Source organism: Panicum virgatum, chromosome 2K, assembly GCF_016808335.1.
Source record: "Panicum virgatum strain AP13 chromosome 2K, P.virgatum_v5, whole genome shotgun sequence".
NCBI lineage: Eukaryota > Viridiplantae > Streptophyta > Magnoliopsida > Poales > Poaceae > Panicum > Panicum virgatum.
The window spans coordinates 42,829,032-42,853,521 of record NC_053137.1 but is presented as its reverse complement, the minus strand read 5'-3'; the positions used below and the strand labels follow the sequence as shown (position 1 = coordinate 42,853,521).

The window sequence follows — 24,490 nt, the reverse complement described above, 5'->3', positions numbered from 1 at the left end:
CAAAAGTGAGGATTGGAAATTGTTAGGCAAAGTTAGCTTAAAGATCCAAACGTGTCCCAAATCTCGCATATGTATCCAAAATTACACCGCGCAATAGAAGAGCATATGCCTTATTCTAGTAAAAGTCTGGTAACATAATGTTGATCTGATGACTTTTGCCATCTTTCAAAAGCTAGATGTCGCTGTTAAGTGCCAGATGGTGATGATGACATTTTTCCTTTTCTTTTCCAGTTGTAGTGTCCAACTAGATAACCATCTTTGCTGGTTCAATATAAGATTAACAAGCACTAATGCTCCCAATAGGATAGCCTAAAATGGTCACCACGCAGCCCCTGCCTGCAGAGTCCAGGTGAGCACAAGAGCAGATGTTCACTGATCGGCCTTGACCTGAATGAAATGCTTGGTCGCTTTTAGGTTTCGCATATCCCGTATGAAAACGAAAGAATCATGCAAGAAGGCACCGAAAGGTTAACCTGTCTATCTTCCTACGTGTCCATCTGATTATTATCTTTCTAATCAACAAAAAGGCCTCTTTCACTAGAACTAACCATTTCTACGAAACCTTTCTTCTTGATAGTCTATAAATGGAGGGACATTCTTGTCCTTTGTGTCAAGAGTCTTATATTCCCTCATACTCACGCCTCCGTGGAGTCAAACAATGTCAAGTTTAACCAAATTTATATAAAATAATGTTAATATTTATGTTACAAATTAATAAGTATCATTAGATTAACCATGTAATATATTTTCATACTAAATTTATTTGGAGACATAAATGTTAGTATTTTTGAATAAATTTGGTCAAATTTGAAATTACTTGACTTCTCGTTTCTGAAAGTAAAGAGAGAGAACATAGTTAATTTACCAGTAGCTGGAATCCTTGATGCCAACTAAGCTTTGAATACTTCAATATGAAAAAGAAAATAGAAGCGGAGGTCAATTAGTGTAGGCAAACACATCATAAACAAACCACCTCATCTTTGTAATCTACTACGTATTTATTTCATGTTTACGTCTTGAGAGCAATCCATCCCATCCTCTATTATCAGAACATTCAGAATTTCAGATAAAACAACAACGGGCTCCATGCCCAAGTCCTCGCATAGCCTTTGAAAATGAAAGCAAATCTTAAAAAATACGGTGACATTGATCTAATCAGCAGCCAAGTCCATGCCGAAATGCAAAGATAGTAGTAGTGTTTCAAAATATGCACGGAAGTTACTAGCCTATAACACCTGCAAGCCCCAAGAATCTAACTTGGAATTTTCTCCCACTGGATGCCAAAATAAAATAGTAATATCCTTGCAAAAAGATGAAAAAAGAATATTAGTATGCACAGAGAAAAAAATAGAGCCGTGAATGAAAAATATGGCACTTCCTCTGTCTGTCCCTGAAGATCAAACAATTTCAAGTTTAATCAGATTTATAAAAGATCACTAACATTTATACCTCCAAACAGATTTAATATAAAAATATTTTTATAATTAATCTAATGATATTTATTTTTAATATAAATATTAATACTATTTTATATAAATTTAGTTAAATTTAAAATTATTTAAATTATTTAACTCTTTGACAAACGAAAGATGCATTCTTTTAGGACGGAGGGAGTAGTTTACTCATTACACCTTATCTGCAGTGGCGTTTGGCTGGATGGGCGTGGCGACCAGGGGCATAATCGTCCAATCGGACTCAGCTGTCATCTTCGAAAAGAAAACCGTAAAACCCCACCACGAGCCAGAGCCGGAAAAGCATTCCCGTTCATCCATCTCTCTCTCTCTCTCTCTCTCTCTCTCTGGGTGTTGAGGGCAACATATAAGAGGACTAGCTTGGTGCCAATCAAACAACTTTTGGATTTGGGAAGCGGTTAGATTCATCACGGTGGTAAGTAACAGATTCACTTATCTATTGATTAGCATGTTGATTGACCCATCGGCTATGTCTCGAGTCTTGATCGAAATTCTTGATGCCGTAGCTAGGAAAGAGAGATTTTTGCTCTTAAATTAAGAAAGGAACTATATTTGGAGCTAAGATCCTATAGGTACGGTACGGTTTGTATAGAAATTAAGATAAGAACACTTTCTAAAAGCATCTCCAACAGTTTTTTATTTCTCTTCTCCATCCTTATATTTTTGGGGAAAGACAAAAAAACATTCTCCAATGATTCCCTATTCTAATTACTCATCTTCTAACAATTGGCAAATTAGTTTCTTTTGTGCGTAAAAATATGCATCCCTCCGACTCCCCATCGCACCTCCCGATGTTCTTCTGTCACGCGCCCTTCTTCTTCCCGGTGCCGCCACCTTTGGCCTGCACTGCCCGCCCTGCCCTGTCGCCGCCTTGCGCATGGCCTGCGCCTGTGGTCTGCCGCCACTTTGCCTTTGGCCTCCTCCTGGCCCTGGCCTGCGCCACCTTGCGCATAGAGATGGCAACGGGTACATACCCGTCGGGTATTGGCCACCCATACCCGTACCCGCTAGAACTAAGTTTTACCCGTCGGGTTACACGTACCCGTACACGGGTAGGAAAATGCTTCCATACCCGTACCCGGCGGGTAATTTATATCCGACGGGTAACCTGTACCCGAAAAGCATACCCGAGAATTACATATAAATATCACATATTCATATGAAAAATAATTCATTTCAAACTAAAATTGGAGTGAGTGTGGAGTAGGATTTGAAGGAGAGTTCAACAATATATATACTAGGAGGGATTAATTAGATTTGGGCCAAATTCATGGGTCATATGGGCTAAAATGAGTTAGATACTTAAGATGGCTTATTTTTTTGTGCGGGTATTTCTTACCCGCGGGTAGGCAGGTATGGGTAGTATACATCCGTACCCGTACCCGCCATACCCGACGGCTACAAGATTTTGCCCAATAATATACCCACGGGTAGAAAACTCATTCCATACCTGTCTTTTTATCGGGTAAAACCCATCGGGTACTCGGATTTCGGGTACCCATTGCCATCTTGACTTGCGCATGGCCTGCGCCGGTGGACTGCCGCCCCCTTGTGTGTGCATGCATGCATGGTACTTTTTTATTTCTTTGATCCAGCTGCTGCTGACCCATCCGTCTAAAAAACAATCAAATGAACCAGCAGTTGCTGATGCATCCGTCTCAACAAAAAAAAAATGAACCAGCAGGTGCTGATCCATTCCTCCTGATCCATAGAACTCTACCCTTTGCAATCAAATAGTACTTCATTGTTAGAAACTTCTCATTTTTGAGTAAAAATGGAAAACTATTGGAGATGAACTCTTTTTTGCTTCTCCATACCTATTTGGAGAGTTGTCAAACAAAAAATTTTGAGAAGAAAATATTAGAAACTCTTAGAGATGCTCTAATGCTGTTTACTCGGCTTGGTTTGCTAAAGCGTTAGTAATGACTCTTAGCAATAATCATACACTTGGATTGGATCAATAGATAGATAATATCGAAAAGGTGGCCCCGCACAATACTGGCCGCAGGCCCAACATAACTGGCATATCGTGGTTTTTTTATATAAGTAGATGTATATATATGAAACGTAGATTTATATGATGTCTACCATATACTTAGGGGCTATTTCTAGGGGCTCATTTTTAATCAGTTAAAAATTAGTTTGGATGATCCAAATGTGGAGGCTAAATATGAGCTAAATATTAGTCAACTCCCCGACTAAAGTTTACAATCTCCTTTCACTTTTATAAGATGTACACGCATATCAAAATTCAAACTTTGTTATGTTTGATCAATAATTTGACTACTATTTTTTATTTTCATAATGTAAATTTATATAATTAGATTCGTAATCAAATATATACTTTATCATAATTATAAATTTATAACCATAATTGTTATAATATATGATAGATGAATGGTCAAAATATTATTTGAAAGATCGTGCCATATTATATTATATCTTATAAAAGTGGAAGGAGGGAGTAGTCCATTTAGCTCTCTAAACCGGGTTCTGGCAGCAGCTAGCAAAATACCAAAACCACCTCCCCGAATGCTATCCTCTTGCAGCGCGTACTTGGTACAGGGTACAAATATTTTTTTTTTGCAGTACAACTAATGTTGAGCCGCATTCAATGGGATAGGATAGGGCACTAATTTTAGCCCACTAAATTTAGACGTCTAAACTTTAGCCATAGCTAAACTTTAGTTTTAGTTCATCCAAAGAGGCCCTTAGTTGGATTAAATGTTAGCAATTTAGAAATGGAAAATAAATTGTTCCCAATTTTATTATCACTTTTTCTCAGAAATTAAAGAAAACTATAAGAATAAGAAAAAACTAATAAATTTTGCCAAAAGAATCTCATTTAAAATACTTAAAAGTTTAAAGTGTGTTTAGTTATCATTTAACTTAAATGAAGAAGTGAACCGACCAGTTCCATTATATTATCCAATAGCAGTATGTAATAAAGTTCTAAAGAGAAAAATTTGCTAACAGATAAAAGAAAAATAAGCAATAAGCGCCTGCGGGGTCACCCCTTGTCTGAGTTGTCTCTCAATTTCTTTCTCCCCCTGACCCCCTGGCCCCCTCCCCCAGTCATCTCTCTTCTCTCCATCTTCCTTTCCTAGTGGTGACGACTGGGCCGGCAGTGCCATTCACCACGTCTTCGCCAGGTCCTCTACCGGCGACGAACCCACTATTTCTCTCGCCGCCCCCTCCCACCTTGGGTTTACCTCTTCTTTGTCGATCTTTCTTAGCAGTGCCCTTCGGTCTTCGCTGGGTCCATTGCCGGCGATGAACCCACCAGGTATGCCCGCCATTTTTCTTCCCTTCCTGCTGTCCGAAACCGAGCACCCAAAACCCTGATGTAAGCTATTTGTGCTCAATCCGAGCCAATTACAATATTTTTGCAAATAAGTATCGGTACACCTATGTCCTATGCTGGGTGGGATATCTATGTAAAAAAAATCATCCTTTTAGCTTTGTTTTCTATGAGCCTGCTTAGTTCCATTCTTATGTCACTTGCAGTTGCATTTAATAGTCGCCCATGTTGGTATCTAGACCACCTCGAATTTGGGAACTTAAGTAACTGAAAAAGGAACAAGAAGGGCAATGAGCATACGAACTATAAACAAGAATGTAAATGAGTCTATATGTTTGGTTTATAGACACAAAATTGTGTTGTTAGCCCCCAAACCCTTAATATTGGTGTCATAACAAAATTATACAGTTATTCTGTTTCCTCTAGACCCCAGAATTCCCCAAAGAAGTGGTACACCTACTTGCTGATTTGACTGATTCCTCAAATGATGTCTAGTATGTATAACTTATGGATTCACCATTACTAGGAAGCATCATGTGCGGTTTCCTCAGGAAATTAATCATCAATACAATAACGCATGGAGGATCAGATTCCAATAATTTCATCATGTACCTGATATCCATGCCAAATGGTTTATGCTGGGCAACAATCATTCTGCACTAGATTGTAACATAACATGTAGTAGACTGGATTTTGATTTAATGGCAACGCCAGTTGCATTTGGTACGCTATTGCTAAATAGCATGAGCAGGACTGGGACAGCTCAAGCTTTCTTTGACTTGACCATCTTGCTTTGTTCGTATCACTATTTTGTTATAGGGCAGATGACAGATCTCACCAAGTAGGTGTTGAAGTTTTTGTGTGAGCCAGTTCAGCTGGCATAGTGACATGTCCTGATTGGCATGTCAGGTCTTGTAGGTAGATACATCGCATAGCAAAGGTGGTTTGACATTGTAGTTTTGAGATAATATTTGTAACTGGTGAGAGGAAATGATTAGTTCAGGTATTGTTTGCATCATGTTGCTGGAAGGTGGTCCTCGAATTTGTCCTTTTGTGTTATATTGTAGGAGAGTGTGGCCCATTTTCTTAAATCAGGGCTGGATTGGATATTGTGGTCCTAGATGAGAAGATAGATGTGGTATGTCATGAAACTCTAAAGAACTCATCATGGGAAAAATAATAATATGCTTTCAAGTACAACACTGAAATACCTACAATGTAAAATGCAATGTGATTACTATTTAATGTGCTTTGCATTTAATCCCAGGAGCAGAACATCATGTTTACATGCAGCTAGGTCATTCATGTTTTATTTTTAGCACAGTATTATTCGATACAAATCACAAATCCAAAGAAGCTTTTGTTGTGTTATGTGTGTATTTTTTTAAAAAATAGATTTTATTTGTGGGTGATCTATTATATTTATTTTCTCATAAATTATTTATCCACTTTTATTGGTCAAATAACCTATGTCCAGATTTCCAATTCAAATAATCAAGTGTGAATAATGTGAATCAGCTCAAGCCCATATCATCTTGCCCAATACTACAAATGACTAGCATGAATTTTCCTTATCTAGATTAATTGACCTGGATAAGTGCTTGGTGAGGATTAGTATTCTCATTTCTTTTTTCACAAATCAAATTTGACTTTGAGTGTATCTTGCATGTTTTTCATTAAAAATTACAGATGATTTTCTAGGTCCTTTAGTCCAGATAATCAATTCCTATAATATTGTTGTGACTATCAGCCTAAAAGCTAAACGATCAATCACCCATATTTAGCCAATTATTGGGCAAAATGAACATTAAACAGGTTAAACCATCGTTTAGGCAAATGATAGTGATGACCAACTGGGTCAAGGGATATTATTTTTATGTTTGAGAAATCAAACGGCGTGTGCTAGAATGTTCATATGTTCTTATTGTAATTTGTATCCCAAATAATGCACTCATTTGTATGCAGGAAATTTATTTTTGTTGTTGTAAAGGCCTAATTATTTGTATTCTTTGGTCTTCCTTTGCAGGAATCATGGTTTTGAATTCATATCCAAATCTTCTAGATATATGCGGTGAAGATGTATCTGACTTCCAACAACCTCTTCGATCTCTTCCTTGTACAGTGACTTCCCCTAGCAACACATCTGGCCCTGATTGGGAAAGTAGTAATGGTAGCGATTTAGTTGGTTCTGCACCTTCTTGTTTGAAGAGAAAGATTGTTGCTGCAAACTTTCTTCCTTTGAACTGTATGAAAGATGAAGCTACTGGTGAATGGTCTTTTGTAATGGATGATAATCAACTTCTTGTTCAACTTAAAGATGGTTTTCCAATTGATAATGAAGTTATTTATGTGGGTAGTTTGAATGTTCAAGTTCATCCTAGTGAGCAAGATCAAGTTTCTCAGAAGCTCTTCAAGGAACACATATGCATACCAACTTTTCTCCCAGCTGACCTCCAGCAGCAGTTCTATCACAGGTTCTGCAAACAACACTTATGGCCACTTTTCCATTATATGCTTCCTGTTTGCCATGACAAAGGCGAACTATTTGACCGCTCCCTTTTTCAAGCCTACGTGCGGGCCAACAAAATATTTGCTGACAAAGTTATGGAGGCAGTCACTTTGAATGATGACTATGTGTGGGTTCATGATTACCACCTCATGTTGGTTCCAACCTTTCTAAGAAAGAAGCTGCACCAGATTAAAGTTGGTTTCTTCCTCCACAGTCCATTTCCCTCATCTGAGATCTATAGAACACTGCCAGTGCGGGATGAAATCCTGAAGTCACTTCTTAATGCTGATCTTATTGGCTTTCAAACATTTGATTATGCCCGCCATTTCCTTTCATGTTGCAGCAGGCTGTTAGGCCTTAATTATGAGTCAAAACGTGGTCACATTGGTATAGAGTACTTCGGTCGAACGGTGAGCCTCAAAATACTAGCTGCAGGTGTACATGTTGGCCGGCTTGAGTCTATGTTGAAGTTGCCTGCTACAATGAGCAAGGTTCAAGAAATCGAGAATATATATCGGGGCAAGTTGGTAATCTTAGGTGTAGATGACATGGATATCTTCAAAGGTATCAGTCTAAAATTGCTCGGCTTGGAGCTTCTTTTGAAGAGAACACCTAAGCTTAGGGGAAAAGTTGTCATTGTACAGATTGTTAATCCTGCAAGAAGCATTGGAAAAGACATTGAGGAAGCAAACAATGAAGCTATATCAGTAGCTCAAAGGATAAATGATACATATGGTTCTGCTAATTACAGGCCTGTTGTCCTTATTGACTATTTGATACCTTTCTATGAAAAGATTGCATATTATGTTGCATCTGACTGTTGTATTGTAAATGCTGTGAGGGATGGCATGAACTTAATACCATATGAGTACACAGTCTGCAGGCAGGGAAATGAGGAGATTGATAAGCTTAGAGGTGCTGATAAGAGCTCACTTCACACAAGCACATTGATAGTTTCTGAATTTGTTGGTTGCTCACCGTCTCTTAGCGGAGCTTTTAGAGTAAATCCTTGGAGTGTTGAAGATGTGGCTGATGCATTGTATAGTGCAACAGACCTGACACAATATGAGAAGATTCAGCGTCATGAGAAGCATTATCGCTATGTTAAATCTCATGATGTTGCTTATTGGGCACGAAGTTTTGACCAAGATTTGCAGAGAACGTGCAAAGAGCAATATAGCCGAAGGTGTTGGACCACTGGATTTGGTTTGAATTTTAGAGTTATTGCTCTATCACCTGGGTTTAGAAGACTGTCTCTAGAACTTTTTGCTTCATCTTATAAAAAAGCGAATAAGAGAGTGATATTTCTAGACTACGATGGGACACTTGTGCCTCAGTCATCACTCAATAAAGCTCCAAGTGCAGAACTGATTTCAATCCTTAATAATTTGTGCAATGATACGAAGAACATTGTATTTGTAGTTAGTGGAAGAGGAAGAAATTCCCTATGTGAGTGGTTTGATTCATGCGAGAACCTTGGTATTGCTGCTGAACATGGCTACTTCATCAGGTATTAATATAACGATCAAAGAATCTTTTGTTCATAAACAGTTATGTGGTTTTCTTTCTGCTTGTGTGATTATTAACCATGTTTGTTCCGGCAGATGGAGCAGAGCAGCTGAATGGGAAGTAAGTTCATTATGTCAGTGTTCTGAATGGAAGCTGATTGCGGATCCTATCATGCATGTGTACACGGAGACAACTGATGGGTCCTCCATAGAGCGTAAGGAGAGTGCTCTAGTGTGGCATTATCAGAACACGGATCATGACTTTGGCTCCTGCCAAGCAAAGGAGCTAGTGGGCCATCTAGAGCGAGTCCTAGCAAATGAACCTGTTGTTGTGAAGCGTGGCCATCAGATTGTAGAAGTTAAACCTCGGGTTTGTACAATTTCATAATAGTTTTTTTGTTGCATTTTGTGTCTAGTTTTTTTGTTGAGGCTTGAAATATCTGTATAATTGCACCATTCCTGGACACAGGGAGTTAGCAAAGGCATTGCCGTGGACAAGATTATTCGGACACTGGTCAACAATGGGGAAGTACCGGATCTTTTGATGTGCATTGGTAATGATCGATCAGATGAGGACATGTTTGAGAGCATCAATAAAGCAACATCCTATACTGATCTTCCTGCCATCCCAGAGATCTTTGCCTGCTCTGTTGGCCCAAAGGCCAGCAAAGCTAACTACTACGTCGACGGTTGCAGTGAAGTGATCAGATTACTGAAGGGTGTAACAGTTGTGTCGTCCCAAATGGATGCTGCCAGCCATAGCCATGTCAGCCCGAAGGATATACTTGAGGTTGTCAACTGATCCACAAGCAAACCATTTCACAATACTAGGAGCAAACAGCAAAGCATGTTCAATCTGCCATTCTCGAATCTCCAATGCCTGCAAGCTATGCATCATTTGAAAACTGAACTATCCTTGGGGAGTATGAAATCAGTGAGCATGAAGCATTGGCATCGATGATGCAAAGGTAACAGTGATCACAAATCGCATGTTCCTCCAAATATAGCATCACCAACTCACCACTGGTGTTGCAAATACGGCAACAATCACAAACCACAAGTTCCTGATTTATACAGCAGCAAGTTCCTGATGCTGCTATTGTAGCAGGGTGATGTTGCAATTGTAGTCAAACCTGATGCCGAAAGGGGGCTCCTGTGCAGCAATTACAAACCACAAGTTCTTGTTTTGTGTAGCGGAGATGAAAGCCCTCTAGACCTGTACAACTCTGTTTGGTCTACCTGGCACTGCACTGCACTCAGCCAGCATTATAGACTCTATTAGTCTGGAGCTGGACCTATTATGTATACTGTTCCACTGTACAATACAAACAGATGTCATTAGGCGATTAGAGCTGCATCAGTAGGCTGCAATTTGCCCCCTAGTACTATTAAGAAATTGATGGGTGTGAGTTTGTGACAGCGAAGTGCCCAAGGTGAAGGCTGATGCATGATCCCTGTTGTATGAGGGGAGAAAGAGATGTTTACTTGCTTTTGTGTGGCCAAGTGTATGGCGGCCGTATTGTTAGCTGGTTGTACTAGTGTCGAGTACTACTTATTGTCTGAAGCGAATGCTGAGTATATCCAGGTCTTGTGTTTCTCCGCATAAAGTGCTGCTCATGTGAGTTCAGATAAGGAGAGTTTGGGACGGTATTCTAATGCCGCCTGGTATTGGTTTTCGTGGAATCAGGCCACAAGTATGTGTATGCTTGCTTCATCAAAAAGGAAAAAAAAGGAAATGGAACAGCTTGGAAAATATTAAGAGAAAGAAGAGACGAACATGAACCCATTAAACTAGCTAGATGGCACAGTCTGATTTGATTCGCCGGAGAAACAAATCGTTCTTGCATTGGGAGAAACCAAATCAGAATCATGCACAATCCTGAACCGATCCTCACCAAGACGAGGACATGAAAATTCAGCCCGCCCTACAAACTACCGGCTCACCAGCAGGCAGGTGCCGATAAGGCGCTGTCTTTTTTTTTTCGGCATGAAAAAGGCGCTGCCTGCTGAGCTCGACGGATACCTCCAAACGCGAGCTCGTGTGATCTCGATCCATGCAACTTTCTCCCGCTTACTCTATCCTGGCCGGGGTCCAAACGACGGTTGAGCTCCATCGATCGGGTCGGCTGCTCATCATGGAGCCGTTTGAGATCTCGCCGTGGGTACTCCGAATTCCGATCCGTACTTTGCCCGACTGAAAACAAGTCTGGGTGTGTCGAGTGTCTGACAAGTCACAAAGCTGCCGGATCAGATCATGTGATCAGTCGCGATCACTATGGCCATTAGATCTGACTGTCAGGCTGCTAATGGCCAAATGGAGCCTCTAATCAAATAGTAGTGGATAAAGCATCTACAGTCTCTGCAACAACTGCCAGTCTGACACGTTGGTGGTTTCTGTTCGCGAGGTCCTAATCCAGAGGTGACACAGTGAGATTCTGCATCGTTCTGCGCAGAGTCACACGTGCCCCCGTCGGCAGTCAGATAGAGCAGCCAGGAAGAGAGGCTAGTTTGCCCCCGGCCGTTTACCTCGCTCGAAAAGCCCAACGCCCAGCTCCTCTTTGCTTTGACTGCAATGCAGATTAATCAACCTGAAATCGTGTCAGGTCAAACTAAGCCGGCCTCGTAACTGGCAGTGAGGAATCTCGATTCGTCCTGCAGTGGCTGAGGTAGCTGCAAGCCGCCCCCACTTGGATACTCCAGCAGTGTTCATCATGCATCTTCTCCAAGAGGTTGGTGTGGTCCTCTACTCCGTGCTCTTGCCCCAGGGAGTGGCGTTGTACTGTGCAACTAACCCATACAGCACAGATCGATAGGGCATGGAGCATGGAGGTCAGGCCGGCCAGCAGCAAGCGTTTGCAGTTGCTGGGTTTTATTGTTAGTAGATGGGTTAGCTGGCCATCCACCTTTCATCAATCATTAAGAGGGATCATCTCCTAACCACGTTCTCTTCAACCTCCTCCCCTTCAGTCTTCACCATCACCAATTACTGCCAGCAGTGAACATGAACGTGACAGGCTAATTTCATCAAGGGACATGGACGAGACAGGTGAGAGGGGACACATGTCAAGAAACAATTACAGTGGGGCAGTGGACAGTAATCTGATTCTGACCGGAATTGAACTGCCATCTTCTTGCTGCACGGTATGTAGGAGTACAAACAAGCACGGGGAGAGTAATTAAACGCGAGGATGTTCCGGTAAAAGTACTAAAAATTATAGGGTTCTTTATGTGTGGAGCAGAAGCCTGGAAATGAACGTCAGTCATGATTTTTTTTTAGAAGTCATCATGTATTGTACAAAAAGAGCCAAAAAGCAAAATCTCCTAGAAGGACGTTCTTTTTGTATTTTTGTTCGCGTGGTTGCTCGTGGAACGATTTTACCCCCAAAGTTCTACCAAGAAACGCTAACCAACATGACATGCGTGTGTGTGTGTGTGTGTCTCGACGGTTTGTCTGTGATCAAGTGTCGCTGTGTTGTTGACTTGTTGTTGCCTCGTGTGCGCGCCCGCCGGGTCCTTCGCCGCCGGCGCCCACGGCAGGCCGTCGTCGGCGCAGAGGCTGGCAGCGGGGAGCCGCTTGCTGCCGCGCCACTGCCAGATCTTGGACACGGAGAAGCTGTCGCCGCGCGCGAACACCTTCTTGCCGTGCTGCTGGTCGCCGCAGCCGCCGCTCGATGTGGTTACGCCGGCGGTTCCGGCGCCCGCGCCGCCGGCATTGCCGTGCCTCATGTGGACGGAGACCAGTAGGTGCTCGTCGGCGAGCACGTACTGGTAGGAGCCCATGGAGTAGCACCTCCTCCCGTCGACGTCGATGCGGCTGCTGGTGCTGGTGCTCGCCCCGGCGTCGCCATCGGCGTTCGTGAACCGGCCGAGCCTGACGGGGAGCACGACGCTGCTCGCGGCGGCCGCCGCGTCTGGCGCCCGATCCTCCTCCTGCCGCCTGTTCTCCTCGACGTCCTGCCCGACGGACGGCGCGTCCCGCGCGGCGGCGGCGAGGTGGCGCGCCGTGAGCTTGGTGCGGCAGAGCGGGCAGGTGGCGCTGGAGCGGAGCCAGACGTCGATGCAGGCGACGTGGAACGCGTGGCCGCAGGCCGGGAGCAGGCGGAGGCGGTCGTGGTCGGCGAACTCGCATAGGCAGACGGCGCAGTCGAACGGCCGGGCCGCCTTCTCCTTCCCCTTCCCGCTGGCGGCCACGGGGGCCGCCGCGGCGGAGAGCTCGCCGTACGCGAACTCCGGCATGGCGTCGATGGCGGCCTGGCCGAGCCCGCCGCCGCCGGAGCCGCCGGCGCCGTCCTCGTGGCTGGCCGGGAAGAAGAGGTGCTGCAGCTGGCGCTCCCCGCCCCCGGCGCTGGCGCGGTGGGTCTTGAGGAAGAGCCTGCGCAGGACGTGGAGCAGGCCCGAGACGAGCAGCACCACGGCCAGCACCACCGTGACGAAGAGCACCGCGGGCGTCATCCTCGCCGCCACGGCCGCGGCGGCCGGCGGCGCCTCCCTCCCCGCCGTGGCCGGAGCGCCCACCGCCGGCTCCGGCGCCTCCTCCAGAACGCGCGAAAATCCACCGCCGAAGAAGTACCCATTGGCGGCGGCGGCGGCGGTCGTGGCCTCCTCCCGCGCCCGAAACCGGCCGCCCGCCCGCCTCATCGCCCCGGCCGGCGCCATCCCGCCCTTCCTCCTCTCGCTCGCGCTCCCGCTCCCTCGATCGCCGCCAATGCAGCCGCACTCATCCACGACGAGGGGAACCGGACGACAGCGGCCACCTCTACTTCCGGCCGCACCACCAACCAACTATATAGGCGGCGACGATCGGCCGGTGAGGCGACGAGTCAGGTGAGGCCGAGCAATCAGGCACCAAACAAGGCCCGGCCGGATCGAAAGCACCAAACAAGTCAACCGGCGAGGGCGCGAGCGAGCGAGCAGGCAAAGCTAAGCTTCTCCGAAGCTTTGGATGTGATACGTCCCGCGCGGGCGCGCTCCGGCTTGGTAGGCAGGCAGGAAGCTGACCGTGTCCGCCGCGGCTGCGGTTGGGGAGGCGTTTTCTATTGCGCGCCCCGCCCCGGCCCCCCGGGGTGGCGGGTGGGAGTGGGGAGTGGAAGATGCCCGCCGCGCCGCGCCGCGCCGCGCCGCGCGCTGCGGGGGAAGCCAAGCCAGGCAGCCAGCCGCGGGCGGCATGGGAACGCAGCGGCCAGGTCGGGTCGGGTTCGCCGTTCGCGGCTGGGGCACTGGGTAGGTTGGGTCGGGCTCGCCGCGCCGCTCGCGTCGCGTCGCGTCGCTTGCGGTGAACGGAAAGCGCGGTGGGGGGAGTTAAGAGGGAACAGCATGTCAGCGTTGGGGGTGGTTGGGCTGATGGCTGGCTGGATCATGTCATGGACGGGTGATGGGCGCCCCCCCTGCCCGGCACGGCTGCAACATCCATCCATGCGCCGCCACTCGCCATGGCTGGAATTTCGGTGCGAGACCGATCGAGACCGACCGTAATGGCTGCGACAGCGACGCCATGCTGCGCGGGTTCACGGCTTCCGGCCCCGGGGCGGCCACCGTATCTACGTGCTCGCCTGAGGGCCGCCGGATCGGATCGGCGCGAGATGGCTTCGCTTTGGGAGTTTGGGTAAAAACTTTGTGTGTAACAGCAGTTACTGCCATTTTATTTGCTTGCAGGGGAGCGTGAGCATCGGCTGCCGCAGCAAACAGACCTTGAATTTGAAAGTTTGGTTGTGAAACGTAAATGAACTCCATGCGAAATTATTGAGGTCGGGGACCCCGGAACCGTGCATGGTCCACCCACGAAGCACTATGATATCACTGGAGTTTTCCAGCAAGAATTTTCTGGATGGTCGATTCTGTAAATGCTAATCAAATTACAAAGTACAATAAAAAAGATGTCAACCATTTGGCCGCTACGACAATGCAAGGACCGTTGGATTGACTCATCGTCATGTGTTCGGTAAACTTGGTCACAAGCTTTGCCGCTGCGGGTACGGAAAAACACCAGTCGCGTTATCAAAAGAAGTAGCTTGCTCCTACAAAATTCCTGAGTCGGGACCTGATCAAAACGTTCATGGTCCCCTTGGTATGCATACGCCTATCCCCTCCCTTTCGTTTCCTTCGAAAATTTGGCATCTAGTTGCATGGAGCGAGTATACGCGCTGCTCAAGTTACCGAGCAGCACGATGAGATGTCAGCCATCTAGTCACACAAGGTCCGTTATCCCTGTATCCCTGGCGTCAACGGTCGATACGCCATATCAGCACCCATCCCGGCTAATCGGTAACAAATAGGTAACCACGTGGACTGTCTGTCACCGTAGGATGAAACTAGCCACGTCAAAACATCCAAAAGAGCCTTTTTTTAGTGTGTGTGGGGGAGGCGTAACCATCGCCTCAAGAGTCCACACTTGCCGGCTGTTGCCAATCCCACCCACCCCACCAGCGCGGGCGGGCTAGGATCCCGCTGGAGCTCCATGGCAGCTGGCAGGCAGCACCGGCGGGACCCTAGCCCGCCCGCGCCGGTCGCCCTCCCATCGTCGCCGCCGCCTCCATCAATCCACCGCCCTCGTCGTCATCGACTCCCTCGTCTCGGTGGCGCCCTCACTTGTGGCTGCCCCCCGCGCCCTCCTCCGCCAAGCCGGTCTACCGCCGCCGGCCCTCCTCTAAGGCCGGTGGTGAGCAACAGCCCGAACTCCAAACCCGAACCCCGAACTCCCTAACACTAGTCATGGTGGAGCTGCCGAAGGCAATGGCGCGAGGAAGATGGTGGCGTGCTTGGGCCGTCGTGGGCGGGGATGGGCTGAATTGATTTTCGGAGGCTCCTGGCATCGCGCGCGACGTAGAGCTTGGGGGGGGGGGGGGGGGGGGGGGTGGACCGCCACAATGGCATGCAGCCGTCGCTGATCATGCATGCGTCATCGTCCCATTTCCCAAGGGGATCTGGTGTCCAGGGCTTCGAGCTCAGTTCGTGTTGGTTGCGTCCGTGATGCCGCCTACCGCCGCCCCGGCCGGTACGGTCAGGCGGTCAGCATCTGGCCAGCCCGCGGCCGTCGTACGTGTTGGGATGGTTGGTTGTGCGGGCTCGACCGGGCCGGGCGCCCGGGCCAGAGGAGTTCGGTCGTCACGTCGACCTGACTCGACATCTCGGCTCGTCGCCGCCGGCCGCCGCGCGCTGCTGCGCTCGAGGTAACAAGTATCGCCTGCAGGCTGGTCACTGTTCACCCTGGTAACCGGCACATGGGCCGGCTGGCTGCCACTGTTGGGAAACGCTAGTCGCTTGGCACCAAACGGCCCTCGAAAGTTCAAGCGCCTCTTCCAAACGGAGGAAGTCAAGAAGAGCTTGTGACCAAATTTCTGCCGCCGGCCGGGACCCCCACTAACCCCTGCCCGCACGCGGACCACCCCCGGGCGCGCGGTCATCGTCGTCGACCAGGCCCGGCGTCATCACCCTCCCGAGCTTTTTCCACGGGAATCCGGTGCCCGGGTTCCTTCCACGGCGGGTGCGTCCGTCCGTGCTGGCCGTCGTGGAGGTACCCCGCGCGCAGCCGGCCGGTCAGCATCTGGCCGCCGTACGTGTCGGGACGGTTGCAGTTGCACTGCATCGATCGACCGGGGCCGCGGGTTCGGATTACGTGTTTGATTGGTAGTACCAGTTGTTTGAGTTAGTGTTAATGGAATGTAAATGATCCCCTGTTGTGTCGTTAGTCTCAAATGACTCGGTGATAATTGTTTGACGGGATTAATCGACTAATCCACGTGTCAATCACGTGCTTAACACTAATGGAGCACTAATTATTTCCAGCAGTAGTTACGTTGTTGCTGCCAATAATTAATGTCAAACCCCAAGTCTGGTTGATGAGGGCTAATCCATTTCGGCATCTCCTGCAGCTGCAGGCCGGGCTCCACGAGTGGGCGCATTATTGGGCGGCAGGGGGCAGCCATGCATGATTACGTCTTGTTTGCATATGGAACGAAGCATGCGTGTGGACGGAGGAGGAGAGGGCGAGACGAATTGTTGATGCACCGCATGTCAACTAGCTCTAATAATCCCATTTGATTTCCATGTTGGCGGCGGTTTTTTCTAATCTGTTTATGGTTTTTTGGTTTTCGGAGTAGGCACATGTAGAATGAAGTAACATGGGATACATGCATGGATAGGGTTGACATCAGTGGCGGAACCAGGGGGTGCTCAAGCCCCCTACCACCTTGGCTTCCATGGAAGCCCCCCAACAAATTTTGTGGAGGAAGAAAAAAGAAAGGATAAAATTTTGAGCAGGAAGAAGAAGGAATGAGAGGAGGGAGGAGGAAGAAGGAAAGGAGAGGCCCCTAGCTCTGGATCTTGGCTCCGCTGCTGGTTGACGTGCAATGTGTCAAGATGACGGGCCGGGTTCGCAGCGTGCGCTAGGCATAGTTGGATAAGGCCATCCACGGCGACCAGCCGCCGCCATCCCAAGTGTTTGAGGATTCTATATCACTACACTATTGTAAACAAGGAAATAAAAGTGTATATGTTTTTTTGTTTTGTTTTGTTCATAATAGGCTATTCGTTGGGTGGTGCATGGAGAAATATTCCTCCTCGTCTCCAATCAGCTTAAGGCTTTAGATATGCCTAGAATCCTTCTGTTGTATGCGTGCTAGTTGTCAACCAAATACTCCACAAATTATTATGCTTCCTTGTTTATACCACTAATGTTCATGAAGAATCAATTTTTTTTTGGAAGCAAAATGAAGAATCATCTTATATACACCGGCCGGCCCCTCCTAAGGGTTATCTACACTTCGTCTAACTGTCAATGATGTCTCTAGTGTAATTTGGACATCTTTTTAATAATGCTATATTGTCAGTTTCATATAATAATGTTGTATATTTTTTGAGATGAAAAATATTGTCATATTTATCCGCCGCGTAGCGGTTAGCAATCAAAATAATTTTTTTACCTTCTAGATTAATTACCCGTTTATGGATGGAAGCAAGGGAATAATCCCATTACTATACAGCACAGCAAGCAGAAATGTGTTCTGAATTAAGCTAAGCCATCGGTTGTTGGGGACAATATTTTGAATATGATCATCTTGATCTCGACTTGTTGTTTGCGTACGTCCACGCAAGCAACAACACGCACCTAATTGCACCAGAACGCATACATTTAATTTAAGGAACACCCATCCTGCAGGTCGTCGAGTCTGGTTCAAGACATGATGCTTCCTACCAAGCTTGTCGTCCAATCCATCATATGTACATCTGTACACACATTACTGGCTTTTGTTTTGCTTGTTTTAATGCAAAAGAAAAGGACCAGCAACCAAAACATTGAGATTTTGAGATAGCGAAGTCTCATCAGCGAAATCAATACAATAATCCTCTGGGCTAAGCAAACAATAGTTACAGACTACAGAGTGTTATTGCTCGAAAAATAGTTACAAAGTGTTTATGCTCAAATGCATCATCGTACGTGCTACAGAATTTTCAACTGACTTAATTAACAGACTTTTGCGAATAATGAAGCAGGTTTATGTGTATCTTGCAGGGCACCGCATGAGTCGAGTGCTCGGCACTAGTCATCACTCATGCTACGCTTCCAAGGAGAAGGACCTGTCGCGTCGTCTTCGCGGATGGCGTTGACCATGCTGGCGACCTCCCGCATGGTCGGCGGCGGGCCCGAGCCGGGGGAGGCTTCCACGCACCGCATGGCCACCTGCAGCAGCCGCACCATGCGCTGCTCGGAGGAGCCGTCCCCGCCGCCGCCGGCGAGCAGCGCGCGGTCGAACACCTCGGCGGTCCACTCCTCCCGGATCACCGAGGTCACCCACCGCGCCAGCTCCGAGCCGTCGCCCCGCGCCGACGTGGCCTTCCCCGTCAGCAGCTCCAACAGCAGCACGCCGAACGCCCGCACGTCGGCGCGGAGCGCGGCGTCGCCGCCGCCGCTGGCGGGCCGGCCGGGCGGCGCGGTGACGCCGTACTCGCTGATGCACGGGTCCATGCCGGCCGTGAAGAGGACGTTGGTGGCCTTGAGGTTGCCGTGGGCGATGGGGCCGTCGCCCGCCGCCTCCTCGCCCGACGACGAGGTGTTGGAGCTCGCGCCGTCGCCGCGCAGGGCGGTGTGCATGAACGCCATGCCGTCGGCGACCTTGGCGGCGATGTGCAGGCGCGCCGGCCAGTCCACGGGACCCTGGCTGCTCTCTATGGAGCCTGCAGATTAGCATTTCGCAAGGGATGAAACATCGTATTGACGCTTTCACAAATCACAACTCCATACGAATATTATCCAAACTGAAATACAATTCATACAAGAAAATGATCCAAAATAAATGGCAATAATCATATTTCGAATGTGAATATGTGATTGAAAATTCCAGTAGTGAGCACGCTACGTGTATGATGATTTTTTATTTGCTATATATAACGATAATTGTGTGACAAGTCTGCATATACATATACTAACCATTTGATGAGTTCTTTATCTTGCCTATCCAAAAAATGTCTGAATTGCAAAGAGAAATGGATGGACTAGTCTAAAGTTATGGCCTCATACTATTATAAGTTGGACCGGAACAAAGCAAGTTGACAGCTGAATACAGCTCAAAGCCAGTTATACTTTTAGCATGGGCTCCTCACCACACAACTCGACGATGGGCTGCCCAGCTCGACATGGACCAAAAGATTAGCAGGCCTCGACTAATTAAAGCCTTTTTGCATGAAATTGTTTGTTCTCGTAGAAATTTGAATGAAAAGTTTTATTTATATCCCAAATGGAACATAAGCAAATATGAAATCTTCGCACCAAAAGGTCCCGTTTTCAAATAGATTTCCAAGAGTACCGTGAAGTCTGAGGTAATATCCTGCCCCAATCCGCCCATCAAAATAATCCAATAATATTTTGAACACCGGTCACTGAGTTTTGAAAATCGTTTTGGTTTGTCACATGACAATTTCTTGAATTTCATTTGTAAATCACATCCGTGCATGACAAGAGAGCCTCAGACGCGCAAAAGGAGGTCGCGAGTGAAAGAAGGTTTTACCATGGAGGAGCTTGGCGAGGCTGCCGTTGCTCTGGAACTCGTACACCACCAGCTTCTCCTGCATGGCGCAGTAGAAGGCGAGCGGCGGCAGCACGGCGGGGTGCTTGGCGCGCCCGACCCGCTCCATCCGCCGCCGGAACGCCTCCTCGCTCACCGCCTCGTCCTTGACCCGCTTCACCGCCAGCGCCGCGCCACCCGGCACCACCACCTTGTACGAGCTCCCGAAACGGCCGCGGCCAAGCAGCTCCGCGGGGGACTTGAGCAGGTCCTCGAACCGCAGCTCCTTGGCCGCCGCCGCCGCGGCGGTCGACGTGATCGACGCCGTGCCCGACCGCCGCAGCACCATCAGCGACGCCGACGGCGCGGCGGTGGCCGCGCTCTGCTCGGTCGACGTCGGCAGAGAGTAGGCCGACTTGCTCGGGCTCACCGCCGCCGTGGTGGTGGTGGTGGTCGTCGTCAGCCTGCTGCTGTCGTACACGCCCCTGCCCCCGCCGCCGGGCTTGGACTTCCGCCCCAGCTTGCTCCGCCTCTTCCTGGAGCAGATCTTGTACAGGACGAAGGCCAGTACGGCGGCGCCGAGGAGGACGTACCCGAGGTACATGACCATCTTGGGCACAGTCCTTTTCTTGTGCCTGCCCTTCCCCTCCCCGTCGTCGTCCTCGTCATCGGAGCTGGATCTCGACGCCGGTGCGTTGAACGAAGCCGTCGGGGACGATGCCGAAGGGGACGGCGGCGGGCAAGGATCGAAGAAGGGCTCGCCGCACATGCCGGCGGCGTTAGGCCAGAAGCTCGCATTGCCAAATCTTGTAGCGTTCTTGGGAATTGGCCCGGTGAGGTTGTTGTTGGACACGTTGAAGGCACTGAATCCTGTAAGGTCGAAGTCCGGGATCGTGCCAGTGAAATGGTTGTCGTTGGCCACGAATCTCTCCAGCTTGAGCTTGCTGAGGTCGCCGGGAAGCTCGCCGGAGAGGTTGTTCCTGGCGACCTCGATGACGTGCAGGCTCTTGAGCTGCGCGAGCGAGGGTGGCAGGCTGCCGGAGAGCTGGTTGCCGCTGACGATCAGGTGGGTGAGGCCCGAGCACGCGGAGATGCCCGCGGGGATGCCGCCGCGCAGTCTGTTGCCCAGCAAGTTGACCACGCGGACCGCCGGCGCGGCGCACAGCCGCGCCGCGTCGATGGTGCCGCCCAGGCCGCGCGCGTCGAGGTCGATCCTCTTGATCAGGCCGTCGTTCCCGCTGTCGCTGCCGAAGCACGTGACGGTCCCGCCCCACGCCGAGGAGGTGTTGCCGCGGGTGCACGGGTCGATCGACGCGTTCCACCCCAGGCCGACCGCCGTCGTCTGGGCCCCGTCGTCATCCCCGGCGAGCGCCGTCAGGAAGTTGACAAGGGACTCCCTCACTTTAGTCGATTCGTCGCCTCGCACGCCGCAGCAACAAGATGCGAGCACAACTACTAGTGCTGCTGCAAGTGCGGCGAGAAGCTTCGCCATGAACGCAACTCAGGAGCACCGCGAGAAGTGCTCGGAGCTGGATGTGGCAAGTGCTGCGGTCACGATGGCCGCAGGGAGTTGGAAGCGGCTGCACGCGCGCGGGTCAAAAGCTCGCGCGCCAGCCGGGCTCGTTCGAAGCGGACGAGAGGGCGGATGGCACGAAGCAGGGGGGGAGGGCCAGGCGGACCTTGTGCGCGTGCCGCGGCCGGGCATCGCAGGGGACAGGGAGGTGCGGCCAAACGGCAGCGTTGGAGGCGCGCGCGCCGGGTGCCGGGCAGACGCATCCGCCGGCCGGCAGATCGCCCCGGGGCGGCTCCGCGATGGCACGAATTGAACGGGTCCGACGGTCCCAGGTAACGGGCGTGCCGCCGTCGTCGCCGCGGAAAATATTGTTTCTCTTCTGAATAAAGATTCGACAGGGATCTGGGGTTGAGGCTGCTGCTGAGTATGAGTTTGACACATGTCTGAAGCTGTTGTTACTTGTGAGTGGGAGTGCTATTTCAATCTTGGTTTTGGGAGTGATCTGGTTGTGTTGTTAGTTGGCTGGCAAGTCTGGCACTGATGATTTGAGTATGACTCGGTCAGGGGTTGGGGTTTGCAAGGCTACATATCCCAATAGTAAAATTCTCACTGACAGCGTAGCTTTGAAGGACCCGGAACATTTCCGGCATGAGGAAAGAGTTACAGGCATCCTGCAGGGTGCAGGCGAACGTAGCTTGGTGCTGGTACTCAATCAAGTAGTACACAACTCAGTGTCTTAGATATACTAGTATTTGTAGATATTCTAGCCGACTTTCTCATGGTCGGATGCCTTGTTATAGGTAATAGTACCTGTGATTTGCTTAAACAAAGTTAAGGTTCAGAGAGGATTATCCTCGAACATACTGGGCTTTCATGGGCCCCAACTTGGAGCCTATTAACAATTTCAAATGGATTTGGAACCTCTTCCTCCTTGGAAAGAGACGAGAAACAAGGCCCATCTGTTTCCGCTTTCTACTTTCGTGGAGCAAATCAAACTAGCTGGAGTATACAAATTCATCCATGGTCAAAGGGGGGAGTCTACGTGCGTGCGTTGTGAGCATCTGAGCTGTAATGTGTAATCTTGTTAGAAAGATTGTGATCTTTCTTTGTATGTAAAAATCATTTCTTTTCTCGAACAATGAAGTAGCTCAGTATGTATGTATGTATGCAGCTTTATACATATTGCAATAATTTCTTGTTGCTCATGCAGGGGGGCCTCCAAGAAAGAAGAAGAAAACAAATAAAGCCACTCAAAAATAAGCTGAGAATAGCCTTGTACTTGCTATCTCAGGACCTACACCCATGTATTTTCCTTCTAGATGAGCTGAAAGTAACAATATTAGTTCATTAATCTTTACCATGCAGCTCTAAAATGTTGACATATCTGTCTCTAATGTAGCCAAGGATGCTCTACTAAATTATCCTAAGGGAAAACTGAAATGTAAGTTTAAGTGCAGTTTTCATGTGTTCATGTTTACATTCTCAGGAACCAGAAGAAGCATCGTCACTGCACAGAAAAGAGGCAAAGAAATTAGAGATCGAAAGTTGAACAAAAACGTGGCACTCCGATGATGGGAGAACAGGGCTTACTCCACGCGGCGGCGGATCGCCGGCGGAATATCAGAGGGGCCCTCATCGGTGCGCTTGGAACCCGCCATTGCTACAGGAAGACCTAGGGTTTTTACTGAAGGAAGAAGGAAGAAGGAAGAAGGAGCTGTAGCTAATGGAGACTTGTTGTCGATGTAGAGCCAAGGGGTAATATTTATGGCCTAGTCTGGGTAGGTGAAAAGACGGAAGGTGAATCAGCGCGTTGGGTTTGCGCAGATGGAAGGCGAAAGGCCAGGGGCAAAGAAGAGTTTTACCCAGTTGTACGGGGTAAGCCGTGTGCACGGGGTATGAGGAATGGCTTTGAATGTTGGTTGGAGTAATTTCGAAACAAAATAAATTATTCCAAAACTGGGGGGCATGTGTTGACACTGTTTTTTTGACACGTGTCAAGGAAGGTGATTTTTGTGAAGGAAAGGTGGCTGATTTGGAAGAAACCAAAAGATGCACATGGTTGGAATCGACCGATGGAGTCCGTCCGATGGGCCAGAGGAATATGCTTTGAAAATGCTGATCCACTAGCTCTGGTATCCGGCCGATGGAGAATTGCAGATGAAGTCAAGGAAGGAGGAGAGGATCCGGACTCTACGAGAATCTTGACGATTCAGTTATAGTATTTAGAGTAGTTTATCTTTAGTTAGTCTTTTCTTTTAAGTCAAGTAATGTTTGCCGTGATCGGCTAGGATTTGATAGCGCTAGGATATATATATATATCAGTTGTAAGGGACCGGAAAAACTTGATACACATCCAATACAACACAACTTTACAATTCCTTTGCACTTTTTCGGCGACTTTGCCTTTTCTTTTCTTTTTCGACAGTTCTTTCAAGTCGATCAAGGACGTCTCACATTCGAGCGACTTGATTTGCTGGTGAGTTTTCGTTTTACCGAGTATATTTGTGCTTTAGCTATCAGGCGCATCGTTGTGGCTTCGTTCAAATCTATTCAAAAGTTATCGAGTTCATCTAGGCTTTGACTTCCGGGCGCATCGCTGTCATCTCGTCTAGATTTATTCACAATTTATCGATATCGGCTAGATTTGTAGGTTTTCCTATGCATTTTGGCCATTATCACATCTAAAAACATATTGGATCTGCTTTAGGTTTTGAAGTAACACTTTTGTTGTCTCAAGAGCCGGTTTAGATTTGTTTTTAGCTCGCATCATCTGAGTTACACATTCGTAGCTTAGATCTTGTTATACATACGCGATCGGCTGCTCAGAGCCAATTTTGTCGTTTAGTGCATCGGCTGATCTTGCCGACGCGCTCGTTATTATACGCTTGCATTCAATATCTTTTTGTCGCATTCAGTATCGGCAGAGCTTGCCGATACGCCTACCTGAGAGACATTTGGAATCCCAGCCGATACGCTCTCGAATTTGACTTTGTTTTCTTCCTTGTCAATTTCAGGTCAAATTGACTGGCACGCTTGGTTGACTTTCCGTGACTCGGCGAACACTTGCCCTCGGATACCAGTGTGTTGATTTTTGCGTCAACAGAAATCAAACATACATATGTTAGATTTCTGAATGACATGTGAGAATAATCCTTATAGTCTATGCAACCTCTATGAGAATTCTGCCACA

At 48.2% G+C, this 24,490-nt stretch overlaps 3 protein-coding genes across 6 annotated transcripts; 1 reads left to right on the top strand and 2 right to left on the bottom strand.

The window, feature by feature from the left end:
- The first annotated feature begins 1,748 nt into the window (after positions 1 to 1,748).
- Positions 1,749 to 10,397, top strand: LOC120678395 (probable alpha,alpha-trehalose-phosphate synthase [UDP-forming] 9). Of its 4 annotated transcripts, none has more exons than XR_005676515.1 (5): positions 1,749 to 1,887; positions 6,800 to 8,792; positions 8,887 to 9,160; positions 9,260 to 9,758; positions 9,899 to 10,368. XR_005676515.1 is itself a non-coding variant. In XM_039959579.1 (4 exons), the coding sequence occupies exons 2-4, from the start codon at positions 6,805 to 6,807 to the stop codon at positions 9,590 to 9,592; spliced, it is 2,595 nt and encodes an 864-aa protein (XP_039815513.1). In that variant the 5' UTR covers positions 1,749 to 1,887; positions 6,800 to 6,804; the 3' UTR covers positions 9,593 to 10,397. The 4 variants fall into 4 exon arrangements, 2 of the variants coding, with proteins under 2 accessions (XP_039815513.1, XP_039815527.1); XR_005676517.1 differs by having other exon boundaries at positions 9,896 to 10,368; XM_039959579.1 differs by having other exon boundaries at positions 9,260 to 10,397.
- Positions 10,398 to 11,993: 1,596 nt separating this feature from the next.
- LOC120678390 (RING-H2 finger protein ATL46-like) lies at positions 11,994 to 13,984 on the bottom strand. The gene has a single exon (XM_039959566.1). It carries the CDS (start codon positions 13,444 to 13,446, stop codon positions 12,193 to 12,195), a length of 1,254 nt encoding a protein of 417 aa, XP_039815500.1. The 5' UTR covers positions 13,447 to 13,984; the 3' UTR covers positions 11,994 to 12,192.
- A 4,183-nt stretch (positions 13,985 to 18,167) lies between these two features.
- Positions 18,168 to 21,355, bottom strand: LOC120696047 (probable inactive receptor kinase At2g26730). Its single transcript, XM_039979208.1, has 2 exons — positions 19,791 to 21,355; positions 18,168 to 18,960 (listed from the first exon to the last, which is right to left on the bottom strand). Exons 1-2 carry the CDS (start codon positions 21,277 to 21,279, stop codon positions 18,326 to 18,328), a joined length of 2,124 nt encoding a protein of 707 aa, XP_039835142.1. The 5' UTR covers positions 21,280 to 21,355; the 3' UTR covers positions 18,168 to 18,325.
- Between the last annotated feature and the right edge of the window lie 3,135 nt (positions 21,356 to 24,490).